Source organism: Tripterygium wilfordii, chromosome 19 (genome assembly GCF_013401445.1).
Source record: "Tripterygium wilfordii isolate XIE 37 chromosome 19, ASM1340144v1, whole genome shotgun sequence".
Taxonomy (NCBI): domain Eukaryota; kingdom Viridiplantae; phylum Streptophyta; class Magnoliopsida; order Celastrales; family Celastraceae; genus Tripterygium; species Tripterygium wilfordii.
Window position 1 is genome coordinate 3,068,828 of NC_052250.1, and position 24,704 is coordinate 3,093,531.

Here is a 24,704-nt window from a genome sequence, read left to right on the forward strand (position 1 = left end):
TTTTGGATGTGTATGGTGTGACAATTTTATTGCAAAACTCCATCAATCACTATAATAAATGATTAAAATTTGGATATCAATAATATTAAATAGTCAAGAAAAAAACATTGATTATAAGGTATAGCTAACAATTAACAAGAAGGACCAAATGAAATAAAAGGGACAAGGAGTAAAGACATTGAACGACTTAGTTACCAAAGTCACTTATGAAGAGTCCAAAACAAAAGTTGATAAATAAACTATGTAAAAAGTTGTGTATAAGCTTGAATCATGTTTTCATTGTAAAAATCGATATAACAACATAAGCATCCAAAACTTTCACGGATTGAGCAATGAATGGTAAACTTACATAAGCTTTTTTTTTTGTCTTTTTCACTTGTAAGAGGTTGTTAGAAACAAATAACTTCTTTGTAAAATCAAACATCGTCAACAATATCGATCAAGGTCATTTACAACATGTCATACACTAGAATCCAATAAATAGGGTTGTTCAAAAAGTTGTGTACACACATGCATTGTGTTCTCCATTCTCGATATTGATGTCACAACATAAGGGTTTCTTTCAAAAACTCTCAAATTTTATTTGATGTAAAACATGCAATATAAATAATAATAAAAACTTTTGGGATAAAGGCTCGGATGATGATGATGATTCATTTATCAATTTGCTCGTTGAAGCGATGATATTCGCATGTATTAGGGTATTATTGAAAGGGCAACCCAAAACAACTCGTTGTTTATATATATCAAAAATTGAAATAGCCTCCGACGGTTCACCTCCGAGCTACGATTGTGATCTACGACCTCCAAGGCTATGACATTATTTATCATCTTTGCAATTGCGACTGCGTGAAGGGCCTTAAATGCAGTGACTTCGTTCCTGGTGTTCCTATTCTCCATCGTTTGATTTTGTAATTTCTCTAGGATCTTCTTTTCTTTAAGTGGGCTTAGGGGATTATTTGCTTGGAGCCTTTTTGTGTTAGCTGAAGGAAAATGTCTTGCCTTGGGCTTGCTTTCTTGCATGTTAATCAATTGAGCGTCTGTTATCTATTCATCAAATTTTCTATCTATTCATTTATGGGATAAGTGTTATAGAAGCCCCTATATTTACCAACAAGGACTAATTGAACCCCTGTGCCTTTTTTCGAGCCAAATCAGCCCATCAACTTCAGGAAATGGTCCAAAATATGTGACAGTCCACCCCTCAAGTCTAGTAACACTTTGTCCGCTTTGAGCCCAATTGACCCTCACGGCTTTGTCTTCCCAAGAGATCACTCATCCCATAAAAACTCCATAGTTAAACATGCTTGGATGAGAATAATATTGGGACGATTTAAATCAGAATAGCATTCACAGAAATGTTCTTACAAAGAGTAGAATCGAACACTGAAGAGATTAGTTAACAACAGTCAAAAGATGAGCGCCTAATTCCAATACAATAGGGGTCTATCCGTGCAACTCAGCTGAACACCGTGATTGATGAGTGGGTAGGTAGGTCCCAGAGCAAGGGCAGTGGTTTCTTTTATAAAGAGCAAACTGGGAAAAGTAAGGGCTATCGCGGCCATTGCGCCCAAGACTTTCGAAGACAGCATTGAGACTATCCTCTGAATAATCCTTGCCCTTACATCATCATCTTCTTATGAATTATCTTCTGCCAGTACATCTTCATGGTCATCACTATCTGAAATAGAGCTATCCTATAATACCAATAATCAATGAACACAATTTAGTTCATTTACGCCAAAACCAGGAACACAACAAATCGGCAAAGAAACACATACCTCAAAAGTCTGAGAGCGGAGTGTGAATTGCTTTCATTTTCACCATTGTAATGAAACCCCTATACGAAAATTGGAAACCATGAATGAATAGAAATCAAAGCACCCAAGCAGATTCCCATAATACTCAAGAACCCTAATGAAAAACCCAAACCAATTCCCAAAAGAAAAGACCCAAATGAAACTCAAATCACACATCCAAGACCAACCCTAATTGCAACCACACAACAAAGGAGGAGACCTCACCTGGAGTTTGCGACGGTCTTTGGAGTTCGCGATGGAGCGTCTGTACAATCGAAGAAACCCCTTTGAGCGGCGCTACATATGAAATCCCTAAGGATGAAATGCCTTCATGGAGACTTTGTTCTTCTTCTAAGCCACATCAGAATTTGTTTATTTAGCAATTAAACGCCATGTCAAATAATAAACGCCACATCAGCATTTGTGGACGGAAAGTGAGCTGAGGGGCTAATGTTGCCCATTATTCCAAGTAGGAGGGCTTGAAAGAGCCAAAACAAAGTATAGGCGCTCAAATGACCCGTTTCGCAAAGTACAGGGACTTCAAGCATACTTCGCCTAATTTCATTTCAAGGCCAAGCAGTAATTGAAGACTGTTAGATTGGTGTCTTCTTACACTTCCATGCTCACAGTTGTCTACAAGAAATCCATGTCATCCCATTCTCCAGTGTCAAATGACCAGCAGCTCATATACAAATTCGACATAAACCCATTACTGGTGTTCTTGTTCTTGTAGCACCAATTTGATCCTTTTATTACCCTACAAGAACAAGAACAGTAAACAACCCCATGTAATTATCAAATTTTGTTCATCATACTGACAGACTGCATTAGTATATGTACCCAATTGCAACACCAAATGTTCCTGAATCATTCCTCATGCAGCAACCAATGAATTAGAATCATTGAACACCACAATCAATGATAACAAAGAACATTTATCTAGCTAGTACCCAAAAACATACATGTTCTCTTCAAGTGATCATCACCAAAATACATAATATTGGTGCAACACCATCCAAGAGAACAAAATTGGATTTGTTCAATTAACTTCAAAAAAATGAAACAACCACAAATTTTTTCTCATCATCTGGAGTAAAGTTATATCAGTATTTAATCAAGAATCGAGCTACAGCAAAAAAAAAAATCATTAAATTTAAAAAAAGCAACCAATAAAAGGACTCACCAGAGAAAGTTTGTAGAATCAGACCTGGCTTCAGGTCACTCCAGGCAATTTGGGAACTCCATGTGCTGCAACGGCAGACTTCTTCTTCCAGGCGAGGCTCACCAATGCTGCCCACAAGGCAACCAACAACGTTTGAGGACTCAACATGCAACGTCGCGAGCCAAGACCGCACTCTCCTAGATCGTCCCAGTCGCCAACTCAGGGGGCGGAAGATATGGACTATACACTGCAGGTATAACTCCAGGCGTCACCCTCGCTGGACTGATTTGGGGCCTAGGGCTGGTTCGTTTTGATCGCGTCGCCTCTCTGTGCTGAAGAAGATTGCAAGGCAAGACAACACTCTTGAGGAAGAAAATGGAAGCATGAAGTGGATGAAAGAAGGAATCCACTGTTATTTTGCTTTGCCGAAGAAGATGTATGCCCTAGACAATTTGACCCGAATTCTCTTATGCTGGCTATTTGGACAGTTTTCATCTCAGCCCGTTGGACCTGTATTTCACACCCGCATAAGAGAAAAGTCCTTTAGATGTATTGGTTGTGATAGAAAGAACTCTGAGGAATAGCCTTTCCTCATGAGAGATGAAGACTCTGGTGTACCGCCGTTAATCGATAATAAGATATAATGTACAGAAACATGCTAGTAAGTATAAACTTCAAGTCAATCAAGTTAACTCCAATACCTCCAGATGGTTGTGATGTTGAGCATTCAGAAAGTCCAAAGTTAATCAGATTATCAGCTGTGTATACAAAGGTTGAGTTCAAGCATCAGCCTGAATCAAAGCATTAATTCAGGTTGATTAATGATAAGCTCATATATTCTCTCAATTTGGTACTCTCTAAACTTGGTTTTTGTTGGAGGATTGGCTTTAAAAATGACTTACTACTTTGTTTTCCTCATTTTCAGTTTTCTCAAACACTTAGATGGTTTTTTATGGAAAAGGGTCCATTTTGAGTAGGACAATGCTAGAGACCCCCAAAATTTGATCCCCAAAAGTCCCCCAAATCTATGTGGCATTAAAATAGCCATTGATTAAAAACACACATATAAGGCCCACTTCACATCCAACCCTCCACATTAAATGAGGGTCTTTTGGGGGTCTCAAGCATTATTCTTTTGAGTATTTTGAAGAACTGTCAATTGGAGAATAAAGCTAAGACCTTGAAGAATGTTGGAGAATAATTTGAGAATTTTCTGTGAAGCCAATTAACCCAAAATTTGAAGACAAGTTGAGCTAAAATATGATCTCAGCAGAACTGCGCTACCTATGAAGAAGTGGGTCTAGAAGATTCCACAGAATTTTACTAGAAGCGTATGAGATAGCTTTGGAAAGCTAGGACATCAAGCTTCAATTTACATACTTTTTCAGGATTTTTCTGAAGGTTGTAAAACGTGGTCAGAATCCGTAAAAGATACAGCAGCCCAACTTCCAAGTTAACTTAGGAGTCAAACTTTCCTTCTATTGTATTTTTTGGTTAGGAAACCTTTGTAACCATGGGTTTCTTTGAGGGTTTAGTATTTGTTTTAGAGGAAGTTTTGGGTTTAAAGGAGGCCATTTAAGGAGGACTTCAGAAATTCTCGCAGACGTTCAAACACTCAAATATTCAGCCGACTTTCTAGGGTGTTCTCCAACCTTTCTTGTGTTTTTCATTTATGACTATGTGTAACTAAACACTTTTACTAGGGCGTAATGAAGTCTTAATATGATTCTCTAATTTGTTTATTACTCTTATCTTTTATTGCTCTTTTGATGTTGGATTTTTTATCACCATGATACACTATTTGAATGCTTAGATGATTGGTCACCAACTAGGTTTTCAAATAAGTGATTGATGCAAGTTCACGTAGATACCATACGAGATTTGGGACCAACTTCTAGTGATTAGAGATTGAAAACGCCTAGGGTAGATACCATGCTCCTAGGGTTTACATGGCATGTTAACGAATTCTTGAACTTAAGAATATCTTGCATGTTCATATTTGAGTTAGATATCATAACCAAATTGTATGTTAAGATAAACGAATTAGCCAAGATACCATAGGTAATTCATGCTTCAGTGGATTCGCCAACAACATCGGTTAAGTGGATTAAGGGTGAGGTAATCAACAACTAGAGAGGATTATTAAGATGAATTCATTGTCCTAGTGCTTTCATAAATTTGCTTTCTCAACTAAAATCAACAAATTTGTGTTTACTTTACTTCGTTGCTTTAATTTCGTTACTTGCTATCTAAAATCAATCATCTCTCAATAATTATTTCTTTTGCTAGGTTTATATAGTAGTTAATTGTATTGTTTATCCAATCCTTGTGATTCGACCTCGTTCTTACATAACCTATTCTACTACGGTCTTATGCACTTGCGAGTATTTTAATTTGGGATTTTTGTTTGCTTATTTTAAGCAACCAAAAATTGCTATCAATTAACATTGACATGACGAAAATTGCATTAAGAAAACCAAAAGAAAGAAGTGCCCATAAACTAAAAAATGTAGAAGCAGAACCTTAGAGAACTTCTCTGAACACTCAAAATGGTTGGGAAATATATCATGAGCATTCAGAAGGTATAATGAGACTGCACTGCACATTGTTCAAATTAATTATCAATCAACTATTCTCTTATTAAACATCTTCCTTTGCAATATAAACAATTTAAAATGCTTAATAGTTCTCAAGATCCAGTGTTGAAAGCAAAACAGAATCTCATGGGCATCAGAAAAGGAGCACTAGATAGAGTTGATACACAGAAGATTCAGCAGGCAATTCTTAACACTTGCATCAGCTGGATAATTTGGACATAGAGCAAAGTATTGTTTCTCATAGAAAAACTTGGTAAACCATCCTCAAAAGAGCGTACACTCACCTTTCATTCGCCCCGATTTAATAACGGCTCTATTTCACACTTGCTCTGCGGGGCTTCTCTTCTTCTGAGTTGCTTAGGCTTCGTACCTTCTGAATTAATTATCAATAAACTATTCTCAAATTGATAAACAAAATCAAATCAACCACAAAAAAAAAAAGGCAAAATCTTGGCGGTACTCAAGTAACAAAACCAATGAGCACAGGTGTTGTGCACAGATGCTAATTAAACAAAGTAATGGCGACCACATGTATACCAGCTTCATGACGTGAGATAATTTGCAGAAGGATCAATACTGAAGAAACATGTACAATCATCTTCACCAGCTTAAGAAATAATGCTTGAAACTCAAAGAAGTGAGCCAGTGAGGATACCCTAAATCTGAGCAGAGTAAACCATTATAAAAGAAGTGTGCTGCTAACAAGAAGGTACAGATTACCTCATCTCTCCCAGTAACTCTCTATCTCATATTTTTTAGATTTTCAAATCAATTCTATATTCAAAAATAATCAGAAACAAAGTATAATTCAATTGAGAAACATTATTGTCAAAATATTCACACTCTTTTAAGAATGCCATTTTACAGATTGGAAACATAATCAACGTAGAAAATTTTTAAGACATTGATTTAGCATAACATCAGATAGGATATCTAACAACGCAGCTCCAATACAAATGTCAGCTAAGAATCATTTACCTACAATTTTGCCAAGTAGTTACATGGTATTGATTATCATTGTTTTGAAGACAACCATAAATCATTATGTTATGACAGCAATTATCTTGCAAGCAGCCATCTTCGTAAAAAAGTTATAAATATTAGCTTAGAAATAGACCTCTTCAAAATCCATCTAGAGAAGGGAAAAAGTTTCACATTTAATATTTAAAAGAAAAGGGGAAAAAATAAAAAATCAGCAACACTTGATAGAATGATACATTTGACTTACAGAATAAAAGTAATAAAAGAGGAGCTGAGTCCACAGATGCAAAAAAATATTTGAAATGTAGGAGGGTATTAAGTATTACATATATAATCAACATTGTAGAGAAATTGCAAATAAACTTACAATGTTTTTGCTACTATGCTTTTAATATATCACTGGATAGGATATCTACAAACATGGTTGCTGTGCACGCGTCAGCTGAGAATCCTTTGCCAACCATTTCCGCAAGAAGTTTCTTTGCCATTGATGTATCATTGTTATGGAGATAACCTTGAATTATTGCATTATACGAGGAACTATCAAGTAAGCAACCACCCTCTTCTATTTTTCTGAACAATTCATATGCTTCGCTGCAAAACCCTTCCTTGCAAAGTCCTTTAATCATGACATTGTATGTACATGCATCTGGCCGTAAACCCTTAATTAAGAGACCAGAAAATACCTTCCTTGCAACATGAAGCCTTCCCATTCGGCACATACCATCGATAAGGATAGTATATGTTGTGATATCAGGCTCAATACTAATCTCATGCATTTTCTTGATTAGTACAATTGCCTCATCAAAACATCCATGTTTACACAAGCCATCAAGCAGCGTTGAGTAAGTAACTACATTAGGAGTCTGACCACGAGCAATCATCTCTCTAACAAGATTTTGAGCAAGCCCAAGCTGCCCTACTTCGCATAATCCATTTATAAGGGTAGTATATGATACGACGTCAGCGTACAATCCCCTTTGAGACATTTCATTCAAGAGTCTTAAGGCCTCATCTACCCTTTTACACTTACAATATCCATTCATTAAAATGCTATAAGTAAACACATTGGGTTTACAACCCTTATCAACCATCAAGTTGAACACTTTCATTGCCTCGTCAATTTTTCCTTGCAAAATATATCCATCCATTAAGGCACTATACGTCACAGCATCTGGCTCCAAGTCATAATCAATCATCTTTTCGAAAACAACGTGAGCCTCCAAAGCCCTGCCTTCTTTACAAAGCTTATCAATCACTATACTAAAAGTAACCAGGTCTGGGCTGATGTCCCTACCCAACATTTCATTCCACATTCTCACTACCTCATTCCAGTGGCCCAAATTGCAAGCACCTTGAATTAAGGAATTGTATGTGACAATTGTAGGTGAAATGCCTTTATGGACCATTTTAGAATACAAATTTAAAGCTCCAATAAACAATTTATCCTTGCATAGGCTGTCAATGATTGTAGTATATGTTACCACATCAGGCATATAACCCCTATCTTCCATCTTCTCAAGCAAACAAATAGCATCATTGGTCCTGCCTGCTCTACACAAGCCATTTATTAGCGACGTGCAGGTAATTACATTAGGCTGAAAACCATTATCCATAATGTCAACAAACAATCTTGTGGCACGGGCAACATTACCCTCTCTAGACAATCCATTGATAAGGGTAGTGAGTGTTATGATATTGGGTGATAGGCCGAGTTTAAAGGTTTTACCAAGAACAGAGAAACCATAATCCACGCGATGTAGGCGGCAGAAACAATTGATCAATATACTCAAGCTATGAAGGTTATGTCGAATTCCCAGAAGTTCCATATCTCTGGAAAGGAAAACCACAGTGCAATAATGTTTCATTCTGACAATCGCACTCAACACACGACAAAATTCAAAACTGGAAGGTTGGGGATGCACAAAAACCATTTGATTATACAAAGCAACAGCGTCATCTAGAGTATTCAATTCATTGCATCGATTCTTTATGGCGAATTTGGGGGTTAAAGCTTGAGAAGAGAAAGAGACAAATTCCGTAGGATTACCCGTTTCTCCAAGAGGAAGAGCGCAACAAATGTTTCTCCTCCTCCTCATCATCGTCCTTGCGGTCTTCAATTTCTCCATTTCTTCTTTCTCACTTGTTTCAGTGGTTTTGATGCGTGAGAGAAACAATGGATTTTCTGTAAATCCGATTGTTGAATCGGGTAACCGTGTTTGTGGCCTTTGGGCTTTTCATATCTTAGTTTATCATAACAGCCATGTACTTTGTGATACCCCAAATTGATTACGCTTAGACCAAGCATTATTTACCGAGCATTATTCAATCTCTTAAAGAATATTTATATTTATCAACTTGCTTAATCACATCTATTCGCAATTTTGTCTTTCTTGATATTGTGTGTTTGGTAGAGCGATTGTGTTGATTTTCAAAGTCAATGGTTAAACTGTAAAAAAAAACTAACTTAAAAGCTGTGAAATAGGGTGTGAGATGTTTGTAAAGCTGTTAATTGTTGTTCACTCTTAAATTGTGTAAAATATATTTTGTTTGTATTAATAAATAATTTAATGAAAAAATAATTTAATTTATTTATTTGTAATTAATTTAATAAAATAATTTATATTGTAAATATAAATATAGTGAAATATATCATATAAATATTACATTTTTTTAATTACTTTAAATATTACATTAACATTAAAATACCGTATTAAGTAATATTTTCTAAAAATTTTAAATTACTTTAAATGGGTGATCCCAGCACAAAAAGATTAAAAAAAATAAAAAAAAAAAGTACAATTGTTTAGGGGTGGGATAGCTTTTTGGTCGTGGATCCCACACCTAAAAAGCTTTAACACCTTGAAACGTTATGAAACAAGTTCCTATTTGGAGCTCTTTTGTTTAGCGGTACCATCAACTTATGCGGGCAATATTACCGAGCTTATTCCGCTGTTTGGTGGGGCGGGTTGGGAAAGTGAGCCCACTAGCAGGTTCTCCCCAATAAACGTCCCACCAAACAGATCTATTATTTTTTGAAGTTTTCAGTTCTGGTTTGTGGTTGGTCTAGAAAAAGCCTGTTGCTATTTCAAACTGGTCAATGGTTCAATCCTTCCTCTTTTATCTTGCATGCAATTAGAAGTTTATCTTAGCATTTTGAAGTTAGCTACTCGTGCTTATACATTGTTTTAGCCACTTAATACATTGGTGGTTTTGTTGAGTGAATGAGGTTACTGTGTTTATTGCTGTGGTTACTGGTCTTGAGTGGTTGCTTTATTGCTCTAATTGCTGAGTTTTTGGTTTTGTTTGGCGGCAAGGTTGGTGGAGCTATTTAATAAGGTCTTGGGTGTTGATGATTATGTTAAGTGATCTTTGAACTGTTGCTGCTTTACCGCTATGGTTTACATGACAAGGCATTTGGCTACCTTAAGAAAGTCATAGTTACTCCCGTCGTTTATTCGCGCTTGATTGAATTGCTTCACATTCAAGACATTGGATAGAAATCACATTGCGTTAGCATCCGTTGGAACCATGGCAACGCTTTGTTAAAATGGCAACAAGCATGACATGACGCATGAAACATGAGAAATTTGAAAATTGATGAAAATGACGTCAAGCCATGCTATAGCCCACAAAACGTCTAAAAAGGCACCAAGACATGGGGCCCGTTTGGATCAGTCTTTTTTGGAGCATTTATACTACTTGTTAGTATAAATGTTCCATGTCAATCAAACAACAATTTACGACACATATTCCGAGACAATTTTTTACAGCATTTATACTACTTTGTGAAATGCTCCATCAAAGAACAATTTTACAATTTTTACCCAGCTTTTTCCAATCTTGCCCCCAGTATATTGTTAATTTACCAAATATACCCCTGGATGACCTAATAAAATTTAAATAACTTACCAAATAATGTATACCCTTTCCAAATAATGTATTAATTAAATTTAATTAACTTGGTAATTTATTAATTATTTTATAATTTATTATTTTCTTCAATTAATTTAAATACATTTATTGATTTTATAAAATTTGTATGTTTGTATACAGGTATACAATTAAAATGTCTAATACCCCTGCAAGTAATTTATCCAATATGCTACACAACACAAATGTTAATAGTAAAAGTTCAACCAAACACCTACCCAGCATTCAAGCAGCATATCTGCTACTAAAATTGTCCAACATTTCTGCTACCACCATTTCTGCTAGAATATCTGTTACTTTGCAAATGCTCTACCAAACTAGCCCATGGTCTGGTTACTATTTTTGAGTTGTTTCTTTAACTACTCTGATTTCATTAGTGTCTTTGGGGGCAAGGTTTGTGGATCTCGGAAGTCAGGTCTTGGGTGCTGACGATTCTGTGCGGTGGATCTTTAGATGGTTTTTGCTTTATTGCTCTAGTAGCTGGTTTCTCGTGGCTGCTTTACTGTTCCAATTAATGGGCTCTTTAGTTTGATATGTAACAAGGTTTGTGAAGGAAATGGTACATAAACAAGCATTAGAACCTACTTAAAAAGGAAATAATGCAGTGCCCAAATAAAATGTATACACATCATAGTCCGTGCAAGTTTTGATAAATCACAGCCAACAAGATTGAACGATCGGACCGTCAGCCATTGGAGGCAAGTTTGCAAAATTACATTTACAAAGATATATTATATCACCTACTTTGATAAACAATTAGAAAGAACAATGACTGGATTCATCATCTGCCCTTCTGTTCTCTCAATGCTTCTGATTTGCAAATGGGGCAGACATTCTTCACTAGCAGCCACTTCTTCAAGCAATCTGCATGGTATTCATGTCCACAACCAAGAGTTCCGATCTTCTCTTGCCTCTTGTAATCCTCCTGCGATTGAAAACCCACCATCAATATGTTAGAAGTCGAGCGCAAAGGATAATGTATTCAACTAATGTGTAATCCAAGAATCGAGAATAACTCTTAAACTAATAGGAGTACCACCCATCTATAGAAGTGCACAAATCATACAGTACCTGGCATATAATGCAAGAATCAGGTTCTGTCTCCTCCAGATTGACAGATGTAGACGATAAATAAGTTCTTGTCTTCAACTGACGTATAATGAGTTCTTCTGACAACCCAGTTCTTACATTGCCAATCCGATCCCCCAGTGCAAGAAGCTCCTGCAATTGCATTCATATCTCCTGTTATTATATACTGGTTTTCAAAAAAACATATCGCACAAATCTAGTTGTAGTGTTGAACGTAGAGTAAAATTCATGCTCAATTCCTCAGGGGACTTACTAAAGTTGCCTACCTGTTCAAGATCAGATACCACTGACTTCCATTTATTAAATATCAAATGCTGTTGACAGGCACTTCTACTTAGCTAATGCATAATAATACCAATATTCAATCCTTTGCCTTTATGGTAAAGATATAAAGTATTAATGAGACGATCTCAACTTTACCTCATAAGACATGTACTCTATATCCAAGCGCATGTCTCTGTGATGGTCGGTGTAACTGCCTATTTCATAGATGTCAGAAATCTCTAGCATTGCAACCCCCTACGCAAAGCAATTGAAAAAATATAAGCCAATATGCAAACGGGAGAAAAGAGAAATAGTCAACTATAAAAAAAATAAAATAATAAAAAGAAAACCACGGAAATAATAAAAGAAAAAAAAATTAGAAGAACTACTTCAGTTGGCAGAAATCTCAAGTAAGGAAGGTTGTGGTGCCTTGAAGAAGTCTCAGGTCCACTTCCCTCTCGGTGAGGCCGGTAAATCCGAATACCCGTTGGCGGAACAGGTCCCGGATGCCTGAGCGAATTCTCCATACTATCCTGAGGAAGATTCATACCGCTGTAAGAGGCATAATTTAGCGGAACTCTAGGTGCAGCAACTTGAGGGTGAAGACTGACATTCTGACCCCTCAACAGTTGAACTGGTGATGGAGACAGATGGTGAAAATTGTTTTGCCTGAGATCAGCCGGAGAAGATTGCAAGAAAGCTGTGGAACCAGAACTTCTGTTGATAGCAGTCTCATGATAGTGAGGTAGACCCATGCTCCCAGTCTCCAAAGAACCTCCATTTACATTACTCCCTGCAAAACCATTGGCAAATTATCAGCCCTCCATGCCAAGCCAATCAGTATTAAACATAAATGTCTCCCACAACGCTGCAGTTTCAACAACCAATGTTTCCCCAATGGGATAAAACTCTTTGATTCAAATATAACATAATTTAAACCTAAAAAGAGAACTTCAAAGCTGTAAGTAAAAAAGAAAATTCCAATTGAAAGAACAGATGATGAACAGAAAGAAAAAAAATCTTTGATCAAATATCAACACAAAGATCAAAACAAGATGTAATTGGCAATGAGAACATACCTGGCATGTAAGTCATAAAAGGAGGCCGGTTCCATCGTGATACACCTACATCGCTATATGGCCGGAAGGGCTGGCCCACATAGTTGCCCTGCATATAATGTTTATGGTTGTGCGCTAGAACAGGATCCAACCCAGTAGCACCTAATCTGTTTCTCACACTCCTATGAGATCCCACTTCCCTGATGGGCTGCTGGATGCCATTTCCCCTGAATTGAGGATGGGGAAAAGATGCAGCATCCATAGCAGCAACCCCCTCAGGATGTCTTGTATTCAGAGGGGCTATGGATGAACTAGAACTTGCTGAGGCATTAAAAAGATGGAAATTCCCAGGAATTCTTTCAGCAGTCTTTCTCTTGTATGAGGCGCTAATATTATCCACAAAGTGGTTATTTCTTCCGTACTCATCCCCAGAGACTCCCACGACTCCATAATTGCTGGAAGATGGCAACTGATCAGAGGACCCAGGATGTAAAAGAATACCAGGTGAAGGATTCATGGAAGGAATATAGAAGTTAGATGCCATCGCGGCACCTTGATCAAAATCTGCAGCAGGATGATGGTGCCCAACACCATACTGGGGCATATGATAAAACGTAGGACTGGCATAACAACCAGTTAAATGATGGGAATCAGGATTAGACATGTTCTGTGAAGCTGGTACCATCCTAGGAATATCAGGCTGTGGGAAACTCGTGATGGTACCCAAGACAATGCCAGGCTCAGGAAGCAGATAACCGTGGTTTTGCTGGTCCATTTCTAGATCAATCATCTGATTAGTGCATAGCATATTTCTTTGACCCATGCTGAAAGTACTTTTTGTCTCAAAAGATGCCTGCTATTTAAACAAATATGCACAAAAAATCAGCAAATAAACCATGAATGAAGAACCATAATATAATAAAGTCCAAAACTTAAAGAGAAACTTTTCTTGCATTAATCAAGAAAGTTGAACACAAAGCACCTCTTCTTTAAATGTGGAAACAAATAAAACAAACAGGTGATTTATTTGGCACAGACTCAACGTACAAAAACAGAAAGCATTAAAAATTTTGAAACTCAATACATGTGGCCATACATGACAACACCAAAATCGTTCCTGAACTATGAATATTAGCATCACTCAACTTTTCAGAGAATCGCCAATAATCATAGTTCTCAAAAGAGTATTGGAACACCTATCGGCCATACATTACAAATCGTATAAACCTACATGTATGCTTCTTTTCTTTCTTGTGATCTCGTTTGTTTTAGACAACTATGACTAACAACCTTAAAATAAATGCTCGACGCATTAGCCTCAGGCAAATGGTCTGCTTGATGAAATAGGAGAGAGAGAAAGAGAATAAGAAAGCATTTTAAAAGTTCTCAGCGAAGTCAACTTAAGGTTCTAACTGGATACGACAATAATGCAGTATCTGAAAGAAAAGCTCCATTTAATTATTTTACTTTTTTTATTGTAATATATAAGGACATTTTACTCCTTTTTTTTTTATAAAACATTTTACATAGGAAAGACCAGCCAGCTGAGTATAAAAAGGAGAAATACGCCGGATGTAGAAACAACTTCAAACTCCAAACAAGCAAACAAAATAACAGGAGTCAGAAAGCGCAAGTCATCGTTTTACTCCTCCTTAAGTCGAGAAACATAACTCAAATCGAGTATATCCACTAATGTGTAAAAGTAAGGAAACAGAAGATTTGACAAGTAAAACATAAATATATATTTCCAAAATAACCTAATAATAATGGCTCCAACAGTTTCTAAACATTTCAAAAAAAGAAAAAACTTGACCAATACGAATACACAACCAAAAAAAGAAAGAAAAAAGAAGAGGAAAACAACAAATAAATCTCACAGTAAATCTCCTACTTTTGTCTAACCAAGCAGTAAACGATGCCCATTCTCCTAAACAAGACCACTAACAAACCAGATACAAAATCAAAAGGCATCAAATACTTTTTACCAACCTAAAAACCATTGCTTCAATCAATGTAGCAGCATCCTTAGGCAACTAATAATTCATGCATAATTCAAAAGGGACATTGCCAAAAGAATTTTAAGGTACATAATGTCATTAAATTTCCCAATTCAGGATTACAAAATCCATAAAATAAAAGTAATAGTTTACAACAGATAATTAAAATAATTATTAAAAAAAACTGATCGGACATAATTTAGACAACAATCTCCTACCTTATAATGATGAAAATTCTGAAAGCTTCCAAAGCCACAGAAGAAATCAGAATATCAGCCAGGGGAAAGAAAACTAAACAGCAAACTCAACTCTATCTCTAGAATCGAAAATCACTGCAAAAAAACGAACGGATAAATTGTTAACAAACCCTAAAAATAGAATTCCAAGCATACCCAAAAGAAAACTGAATCGAATTGAGATAAACAAATAATGCAATCGATGAAAGTCCAGGAATTCAAGTTTCTAACCGTTATCGCATAAAAATCGAAACTTTTTTCTGCAAACTTTCTATGATTCCTAAGTTGAAAATAGGATTCATCGTGAATTAAGAAACAAAAATACTTCTAAAAAAACAGACCAACCTGATTGAAAATCGTTTGCTGCAGGAAAACGAGAGATCCGTTGGGGTTGGGTGTGTCTAGGACTCGGCCTTTTATAGAGCAAAAGGAGACAGAGAGAGAGTCCCTTTAACGGTTAAAAAAAGTCCAAGAAACTCTGCTACTATGTTGACCAAATTGAAAATCATTTATCATGATTTACGCCATTTAATCTTTTTTTTAAAAATAATTCAATCTAGTGTGTTAGAGCTTCTCCAAGTGAAATGAAATGATAAAAATGTGTATGATGTCGGTGAGTAAGGTTCGAATCCCCTCCATAATTTACAAAAACAAAATAAAACTTCTCCAAGTGATACCCAAAATGGAAAAACATATTTGGAGTACCTTTTTAAATTATTTGTTCAAACGGGTATTTGGAATTGCACATCCCAATTTTGGGTAGTGCAAGCACATACCCAGATTTATATAAAAAACAAATAATTATTTTCACTTTTTTTTTTATTCTCCCTCATACTTTTTTATTTTAATATGTTAAAAATAATAAAATATGAGATATGACGTTAAGATATGTTAAAAAACACATAAATTTTGTCTGATTTACTTGTTTGGACTCTAACCCAGATTAGATTATTATTCTATTTACTTGTTCGAATTTAAATCAATCCGAGTTTGGTCAATTAAATACGTCTGAAATCCAATATGGATTAGGGTACGAACATGTAAATATTTCGTAAACATGTGTCCTACCCGGAATTGACCTAGGACCAATTTTTTCCCAGCCTTAACTGGAGTGATGTTAAAATAGGTACCCCTAAAATAGGTTTTTTTGATTAAGATTGGAGAAACTATTTTAGGAATTACATATGTAAGATATTTTCTGGGATAAATTACATAGGTAACTCATTTTTTCTACTGTTCTAGGTTAGAATTGTAATATTGTGGCTTTTGTTAAAAAAAAATTAATGAAGGCAAGGCCAAGGTGGTTTAACAAAGCTTATTCGTTTGTCGATCATTGATTAGCACTTAGCAACACTAATCAATTACAAAGTTCTCTCTTTTAACTCTCAAAAACTCTCTGTTTTCCATGGCAATACGGGCAGGAGTCGAGATCCAACGATTCTCCTCCTCCCTAGAAGTAGATCTACTAGTATTTCTCGATTCTATATTGTTTAATAATGCGTTGTTGATTTTCCTCTCAGTGGTTTTCTCCTCAGATTTGATGTTTTCCCTCACAGATTTGGTGGTTTTGCCCTCAATTCGTGTGGTGCTATCCCTTTCTCGTTCATATCCAACTTTTAAGGCAGTTTACTATAGTTCAAAACTTGCTTCAAGGCCGCTACTTGTTTCTAAGAAAGAATTATATCTCTTTACTTTACAGTTGTTGCAAACGCTATTGTATCAGGTTTTTTATTTGTTCTAGATGCAGGAATTTTATTTTCTTATAATGTTTCTAGAGGAGTATCCTCGTATCTGTATCGTGTAACTTGTCATGGTTTTAATACAAATTCTCTTATTCTTAAAAAAAAAAGAAGCATATTCGTTTTGATGGAACATACTACTATACTCATTTATGCAATTGAGTATAGCATGGTTTAGGTTGTTCTTGAATGTCTTGCTACTACTCTATCTACGATAGCCAAGTAAAAGTTTTGAACAATCCAAAGGAAAAAATAATTTGTGCATTAGAACATATTACTTATCGGGCACCTAGACGTAAATGATCATTATCGTTCTCCCCATCGCCTCCACTCGAGGTATCCTTATCTTAGGATGACCCACATGTAATCACTCCCATGACCATAATTGTAGTAGTAGCACGCATCCTCCGATATTTCTCGTCCCTTGCAAACAACATCTGTAAAGATTCCCATATAGACAAGCAAACACTACACCACCCCAACTGAACCCCCGAGTGACCTCAAAATCTTGAAGCAGATGTAGGTATATAAGAGATACACTATCCCGAGTGGTGCTAGTAAACAAAACACTCCCAGTCATTGCAAGAATGTATGCTCTCGCATGCCATCGCAGTATTTCAACCGGTGCTTCTGATAATATACAAGTTCTTACCTTTTGATAATGTTGCATAATAACTTCACTAGGAATTAATTTGATCAAACACTTATTTCTCAATATATGTAACTAGACAATCATTTAGTCTCCCATCCAATTTTGCAAACGCTGCTTCACAATTTTTATAGCTGACAATGATATCCTTACAGTTGCAGTTGGCAACTAAAAGTTAAAAATTGTGTTATAAATGTGTACACAAACGGACTATAGTGGAGAAGAATAAAGTGATCAAAGAGACAATGAAGAATTGTCGAGATTTCATTTTATATTATTTTTTAAACAGAAGATTGTAACAAAAAATCCTTCCTAACACCAGTATTATTTTTGGCCGACATACTTCCTGTCATATTTACTAAAAGGCCCAAATCATCCACAGACTCATTAGACTAAGGGTGGATGAGTTTAGGGAGGAAGATCTCGTCTCCTCCTCCCCTACGGTTGGAATTTTCTCAAGTTCTAAAGAGAGGCAAATAAAATTATGGAGGAGAGAAATTTTGGATTTTCCCTAAAATTTACTAGTTGTTTGATGCTGAAATTAATTGGTGAATTGGTGAATTTGTTTGATTTCTTACTTTGACATTCCAAAATATTTTGACTAAGGCTATATAAAAAGTATTGATATAATCAAATCGATCAATAATCCAATCCATAGATAGATTATTTTTTTTAAAAAATTTACATACATTTTTAAAGAACCGATCAATCGATTAAATTTATGTAAAAAATCAATCGTTTTCACCTCTAATTTTAGAGGTTGACACCCAATGTTACTTTTAAAAAAATAAAATAATCATCAACACATCACATGCCAAACGTTACCGTTTCAGCTAATTAATACTCATTCAATACCAGTCTAAACTCCATACTCCTAACGAGCGAGGGCCGCGGGTTTCGGAGAAAACATAACCCCGCTTCAGCTATTCAGCAGAAGAAGAAGGAGGAGGTGGAGGAGGAGATGGGAAGTGAGAAGAAGAAAAGCCCTAATAAGAAGAAGCTACCGCTCAACCCCAACTGGGCTCAGCTTCAGCAAGTAATCCTTACTTTGTCAAACTCCAACAATTTTCTTTCATGTCGTCTACTTTTATTGCACCTATAAATACAATACAATCAATCGTCTTTGGTTCTGCAGAAGCTGAAAATCCATGGCTCTAAGTTTCCCAGGCCCTCAACCGATTCAGGAACGGAACCCTTCAACCCAATTTTAGGTATTTGGATCCATTTTTTTCTGTTTCTGATACCTTTTTCATTACGACATTGTATTAGCTGTGATGATTTCCTTTGATGCTGCTGCTTATTGATTGGAAGATTTTGTATGAATTTTTGAACCTTTTTGCGTTTGAAGTTTAAACAGATATTGGTGTTTGTGGTCGTGTAATAAATAATAAAAGGAATTTACGGGGTATTTGGTTCATAATTGAATGAGTGTGAATATGAGGTGAGTGTGAGGGAGTGTGACAATGAGTATTTAATGAACATGACCATGTTCGGTGGGAAGTAAAGAGCGAGTATGTGTGGAAATTGTACTTTGTAATAAGAATATAATAGCCTTTTGCATATTTAAACTCATTCTTCACCATGGAGAATAGATATTGGAATGAGATTTCACCTTTCCAAAATCCAACCAAATAAGGGAATGGGTGATTCTATCCTCATCCCACCCTCATTCCACCTTCTAAATGCTAACCAAATGTCCCGTTATAATCTGAAGGTGATGATTTCCATTGAGGGTTTCTTGTGTCTTGTTGTTGGTCCTGGAAAAGTCTTGATACTCTTGACCTATTAACGACGTATGTTGTCAAGGCTCACTAGTCACTTCCTTATGTTCTGTATTTTTGCCGTGTGCTTTGTTTACAGGGAAGCGTAAGGAGAGGAGGGAAATAGAGTCTGATGATTCCAAGCTTAATATTCTCGCACCAATGAATGATGATTTCAGGTGCTAATCTCAACTTCATTATTTGTGACTCTTTTTTATTTTCAAGACTTTTTTAGAGAAATAAAAATAATTTGAAATCTTGAATTTCCAAAAAAATCCTCCTACTTGAGATAGCAATGGGGAACTTCTCTTTTCTTTTTTCCTTTTCTGGTTGAATGAATCAAGGCATATGAATGTGGGACAAGGAAAAACAGTAGTTCTTGAACTTTCTAAATGCGCGAACAGGAAAGTGTTACTGGATTTTTATACTGTTCACTTGAACCCGGATTTATTGTGACTGTAATAATTTAAAATTCCATTTTTCCTTGTTTTCTCTGTCAACAATGTAATGCTATATTTTTGCAATTTTCATGATAAGATTGTTCACTCAAGAGACAAAGACAAACATGTGATTTGTTCATAATTACTCAATTGCTTTATCTTTGAATTTTAAGTTATTGTGCATTCACATAGGACGGGATGAGCTCAAAGGTTGGGGGAAAGATGAATATATCAAATCTTAGCTTGAAAGTTTGTTATTCTAATTTTCTGTCTAGCTCTCTTTTTTGAGGAAATGGAATTGTGATGTATGTATTAACGACTTTCAATTTTTGATGCTCAAATTACACTAAAAATTGTTACACAGCTTAAGGTTCTGTATCCATGATATTGTTTGTTTATTTTATTTACCCTCTTCTTTTTTGTCCTTTTCTTTTGGTTATGGCTTTAAAAGGTACCTATTGTGATGGTTGCTTGTTGAACCTTTCCTATGATAGTTTTCAACATGTCAAGACATATTGAGTTTGTTTGAGACCATTTGAGATTCATGACCATATATATAATAACTTTTTTGGTCCATACTTGATCATCATTTCCTGGAGAACTATGCTTGAGTTGATTTTATTCCATGTTGTTGACCAGTCTTTTTCATAATAAACAAGCATACGTCTCTCAATTTTTCTCAGTAAACTTTACAATTTGAGGTTGCAGTCAGTTGCACAGTGAAGGTAGATAGTTTTCCATGCTTCATGAACAATACTAGGAGGCTCTATTTATTTAAAATTTTCAAGTTTAATGATTGTTGTCAATGTCTCTCGTGACCTGTTTTGCACCAGGATATAACTAATCAATTATTCAATAGTCTGACAGATGTGGTGGCAATGGATTGTGAAATGGTTGGAGTTGGTCAAGGAAACAAAAGCGCCCTTGGAAGAGTAACTCTGGTACTCAATAATTCCTCTTGTATTTCCCTCAAAGCAGTATATCGAATGTTTACTATTACATAATTGTTTGTAACCATGATCTGTGAAAGTGGATATACTATTAGTATCAAATAGTTTCTTCAAGTTATCTGTCTTTTGATTGGCTTTTAAATTCATGTCGGATTAAGTCCGTGTCCTTGAAACTCTGCACACATTTTCAGGGGTCATAAAGATATTTTCTAGCTTCTGGCACTTACTTGACAGCTCTATGTCTGGTTTAGATCGCTCTTTCCTTTCGGCAAGATATGATAGCATTGGGACTTGGCAGAAACAAAGCATACAGATAGGATAGGATTGATGTAGTGAACTCTATGTTCAGTTAAGGCTAACACTTTGGCACCGTATTGTAATGAATTTGATTTACATTGACGAAGATTGACCGTGTATGTTAGCAGTGAAGTGATATTAGTTCTTTAATGCCAAGGAGATCCAGCTTGCACAAGTTGGGCTGGTAACATGCCTTTGATTTTGCGTTGCGTAAGGATAAAACTATTATAGCCCTTACATTTATATGGCCATGTTGCCTTTGTTCCTGTTGATGGAAGGTCATGAAACTTGTGTTAGCTCTTTTATCTCCCTTAGTTGACGGATCATGGTGGTGCACTGCATACTTTGCATCCATTGTGTCATTTAGGATAGAGAGAACCCAGTTTGGTATTAATAATGAAATTGGCTTGTAAATTGTAATGCCTCTAATCTTGTATTACTTGGGGTTAAGATGGTGATGGACTTCATTGATGTGGCTACCTGACTTGGTGGTCAACTTCAAGAGATGCTTTGGAGGGGTGGGCTTGGGACACGTGGATGGCAATGTAACTGAGGGCCTTCTGCTTGCCTGTATTTCCACAATATCTTCTGTATATATTCAAGAGCATGAGAACAATAGATAGGGAGATAACTTGGAAAAGAGAGGGTAGAAGAAATTAGGAATGGGAAAGGCCAGGATTAGAGGGAACCAGAACTTTCAATTTTCCATGTATAAAAGAATAGTCGGGCATGAAGTTAGCGAACATTTCATGTATAAAAAATATTTTGACTAGGATCCCCTTTGCTAAAGAGGAGTTTGTGCATTCATTTTTCAAGTCATTTTTTGTCACTGTGTTAGCGTCATGATATATATGATAATATCTTATCTTTGCAAGAATCAAATTCATCTACTATTCCGTTCAAGATTGTGTTTCATTTATGACAAGATTCAGTTTATTTGGTGAAGTCATTGATATCTAAGGTTGCTCCAGTTGCTTCCAGGTAAATAAATGGGGAAATGTTCTATATGATGAGTTTGTCCGCCCAGTGGAACGTGTTGCTGACTTCCGTACACAAATTAGTGGCATTCGGCCTCAAGACTTGAAAAAAGGTTTACTTGCCTTTTTCTTTGGCTAATGCATATTATCATTTTGATATTTGAAGTATCATATGTTAAAAGGCATGGTTTGATGTTATCTTTTTTAGCTGAAAATTTTATATTTTACAATGTACTGTTCTTGCAATGCTTCTGTACCATTTGTTGATTCTACTCTTTATACAGTAGAATGTTTTTCGTAACCCGTGTTCTTTTAGGCCTTCATGACAATGGGACCCTAACAGGCTATTTGATAAAAGAAAGGAGCTTGTGGCCTAGTGGTAGCCAACTTTTTATATTTGCACAAGATGCAAGGTTCATTCCCCTCTCCCTCAAAAGAAATTAAGAATTTAACCGCACAAAATTTATCAAAAGAAAAGAGAAGGAAAGAAAAAAAGGACAGTCAATTTAATAGATGAATAAAGAACATTGTGGCTTTTGGTTCTGGTGAGCATATTGGAACAGCTATTTCTTTGACGTATGTCTGACAATTAGGAAGTTTCTTTAATATCTGCTTATAATGTAGTGCATTGTTAATATATATACATACAAATATATAAAATTTATGACTTTAATGCATATGTGAGAATTTGTGCTAGTGGAAACTTAGTAGACAATGTAGCACAAAATAAAGTTGGGTTATATTGTATTATTGGGGTAGTTATTGTGATCAGCTACAAGAGAAATATCCTCAGCAGACTAATTACAGTTAGAAATGTTTGTGCATTCTTTACAACTTTTGCAGCAAAGGATTTTCAAGTTGCTCAGAAGAAAGTGGCAGAGTTGATTCATGGAAGGATCCTTGTGGGCCATGCATTACGAAATGATCTTAAGGTTTGACATATCTGGTTTTTTTAATATTGTGATTTGCCCATGTCTGAACCTAAGGATTTGGAGATAACTTTTTTTTTTGACAGGCGTTGCTATTAAGTCATCCTAAGAACGACATGCGGGATACTTCGGAGTATCAGCCCTTTCTTAAGTACTTACAACTCCTTCGTTATTTGAGGATAAAATTTTGTATCTAGTGCCATTGATATAACTTCTAACATATTATTTTGATGGCCAACGCAGGGAAAGGCACAGAAAGGCTCTTCGGCATCTTGCGGCTGAATTTCTTGGTGTGAATATACAATCTGGGGAGCACTGCCCAGTAAGCTTTTCAGACTTGTTCTTATACATATGCACTTATATAATCATGTGCACACATACACACCTACATATATATCTATCAGCTTTTCCATATATGTTTAATGCGTGTTGCCAGACAACTTGTTCCCTACCTTTGAAAGCAAATTGTACATGGAGCACAACTATATTTTCTTAACCAAAAAAAATGCTATCGGTGATGTTGAGCTATTGGAAAAATGCTGACCCGACAGCTTTTCTTTTTCTTATCTTATTTTGCGAAATAGCATAGGACCTTTTGTGACACTCGGTTGATGCTCGAATCAGAAGTTTGGTTCAATAATTATTTCATCCTGTGGGTTCGATCCCATTTTGTTGCGTGGATATAAATACTAGAGAAGCTGATATAGAAAGAAAAAAAAAAGCATGTTGCCAATGATTGCAGAAGAAAATATATTAGAATTTAGAAAAGAAAGAAATCGCAGTGTCTCTTTCTCGGTTTCTGTATATTATGTTCTAGTTTAGACCTTTAATTTTCATATTTGCACTTAATGTTGTGTATTTATTTTCATTTCTTGGTTTACAGTTTGATCCGAATCTTTGTTAATCATGGAAGCACCTCTGAACATAAATCTAGATTCTTGATGCAGCTGCCCAATTTAACATCTCTGCTGAAAGGGGCATTGAAACGTCCAAACCATTTTATCTAGTGCGTCTAACTCAGTGTTTTATTTTAGATTGAAGATGCTCGGACTGCAATGCTGCTTTATCAAAATAACAGAAAAGAATGGGAGAAGAGTGCCAAAGATCAAATGCGACTCAAACAGAAGCAGAAGAAACGGAAGCCGAAGAAGAAAATAAAGGACAGAGATGCTCTGGAAAACAATCATGGTTCAACACCACCTTAGAATCCACTGCTTCTATAGAAGGTTCTTCCAGCATTTTGTAAGCCGACACGTCTACATTTGTTGCAACACAAGGTAACAGGATGCAGCAGGTTGACTTTATTATGCGAGAACTCTCAACTGTTGCACTGATCAATCAAACAACGATGAATGTAATTGACCGACACCTAAGTGTGTGTGTGTACTTACCCCAAGTGTAGGGTATCGTCAAGTAATAAACCGGTGAGTCCGGTATCGATCCACGAGGAAGCAATGCAAATTTGAAGTGAATGATATGCAAATGACTAGCTAACACTAATAAACACAATGAATATCAAATAAAAGCAAGTAAAAGAAATGGGCCGAATGACTCGGTAGCATAAGCGATTTTGTAATCAAAGTGAGCACAAAGTGGATTTAAAACAATTAATTAAAAAAACCTAGTCTCTAGTCCGTCCCGGTGGCTACTCGGTTCTCATACTCAAGGTATCATTGCAAACACACACAACCATACACAATGCATTGTGTGATACTATCAATCATGCATATGCAAAGAGAATTGGGATATAAGACTTCAATTCATGCATGTAGGCCATCGGGTCTCTTAATCTACGATGAACGCAAAGGGATAAGCACCTAATATTATGGATTAATGTTCCCCCTTGG

At 36.0% G+C, this 24,704-nt stretch overlaps 3 protein-coding genes across 8 annotated transcripts; 1 reads left to right on the plus strand and 2 right to left on the minus strand.

Moving 5' to 3' along the window:
• Positions 1–1,297: 1,297 nt before the first annotated feature.
• On the minus strand, positions 1,298–8,742 carry LOC119984981 (putative pentatricopeptide repeat-containing protein At1g12700, mitochondrial). 5 transcript variants are annotated; one of them, XM_038829124.1, is made up of 8 exons: positions 6,907–8,742; positions 5,843–5,931; positions 5,484–5,554; positions 3,663–3,752; positions 2,983–3,471; positions 2,025–2,556; positions 1,782–1,840; positions 1,298–1,697 (listed from the first exon to the last, which is right to left on the minus strand). In XM_038829124.1, exon 1 carries the CDS (start codon positions 8,666–8,668, stop codon positions 6,920–6,922), a length of 1,749 nt encoding a protein of 582 aa, XP_038685052.1. In that variant the 5' UTR covers positions 8,669–8,742; the 3' UTR covers positions 1,298–1,697; positions 1,782–1,840; positions 2,025–2,556; positions 2,983–3,471; positions 3,663–3,752; positions 5,484–5,554; positions 5,843–5,931; positions 6,907–6,919. The 5 variants fall into 5 exon arrangements, with proteins under 5 accessions (XP_038685052.1, XP_038685053.1, XP_038685051.1 ...); XM_038829125.1 differs by having other exon boundaries at positions 5,484–5,928; XM_038829123.1 differs by having other exon boundaries at positions 5,484–5,931.
• A 2,307-nt stretch (positions 8,743–11,049) lies between these two features.
• LOC119985076 (probable E3 ubiquitin-protein ligase ZFP1) lies at positions 11,050–15,522 on the minus strand. Of its 2 annotated transcripts, none has more exons than XM_038829245.1 (7): positions 15,462–15,522; positions 15,099–15,212; positions 12,905–13,736; positions 12,215–12,618; positions 11,982–12,080; positions 11,544–11,693; positions 11,050–11,397 (listed from the first exon to the last, which is right to left on the minus strand). In XM_038829245.1, the coding sequence occupies exons 3-7, from the start codon at positions 13,704–13,706 to the stop codon at positions 11,254–11,256; spliced, it is 1,599 nt and encodes a 532-aa protein (XP_038685173.1). In that variant the 5' UTR covers positions 13,707–13,736; positions 15,099–15,212; positions 15,462–15,522; the 3' UTR covers positions 11,050–11,253. The 2 variants fall into 2 exon arrangements, with proteins under 2 accessions (XP_038685173.1, XP_038685175.1); XM_038829247.1 differs by having other exon boundaries at positions 12,905–13,739.
• A 2,855-nt stretch (positions 15,523–18,377) lies between these two features.
• On the plus strand, positions 18,378–24,324 carry LOC119985148 (RNA exonuclease 4). The gene is made up of 9 exons (XM_038829344.1): positions 18,378–18,540; positions 18,640–18,715; positions 19,365–19,443; positions 20,564–20,645; positions 21,933–22,041; positions 22,772–22,860; positions 22,944–23,008; positions 23,101–23,179; positions 23,892–24,324. Exons 1-9 carry the CDS (start codon positions 18,466–18,468, stop codon positions 24,060–24,062), a joined length of 825 nt encoding a protein of 274 aa, XP_038685272.1. The 5' UTR covers positions 18,378–18,465; the 3' UTR covers positions 24,063–24,324.
• Positions 24,325–24,704: the final 380 nt, after the last annotated feature.

Excerpts from the sequence above, each read along its gene's own strand:
- LOC119985076 (XM_038829245.1), bottom strand. The coding sequence starts at position 13,706 with ATGGGTCAAAGAAATATGCTATGCACTAATCAGATGATTGATCTAGAA. Across the intron at positions 11,694-11,981 it reads TAGAGTACATGTCTTATGAG|GAGCTTCTTGCACTGGGGGA; the intron begins GTAAAGTTGAGA and ends ATGCAATTGCAG. Across the intron at positions 11,398-11,543 it reads ATTCTTGCATTATATGCCAG|GAGGATTACAAGAGGCAAGA; the intron begins GTACTGTATGAT and ends TTTCAATCGCAG.
- LOC119985148 (XM_038829344.1), top strand. The coding sequence starts at position 18,466 with ATGGGAAGTGAGAAGAAGAAAAGCCCTAATAAGAAGAAGCTACCGCTC. Across the intron at positions 18,716-19,364 it reads ACCCTTCAACCCAATTTTAG|GGAAGCGTAAGGAGAGGAGG; the intron begins GTATTTGGATCC and ends CTTTGTTTACAG. Across the intron at positions 19,444-20,563 it reads CCAATGAATGATGATTTCAG|TCTGACAGATGTGGTGGCAA; the intron begins GTGCTAATCTCA and ends ATTATTCAATAG.
- LOC119984981 (XM_038829127.1), bottom strand. The coding sequence starts at position 8,668 with ATGGAGAAATTGAAGACCGCAAGGACGATGATGAGGAGGAGGAGAAAC.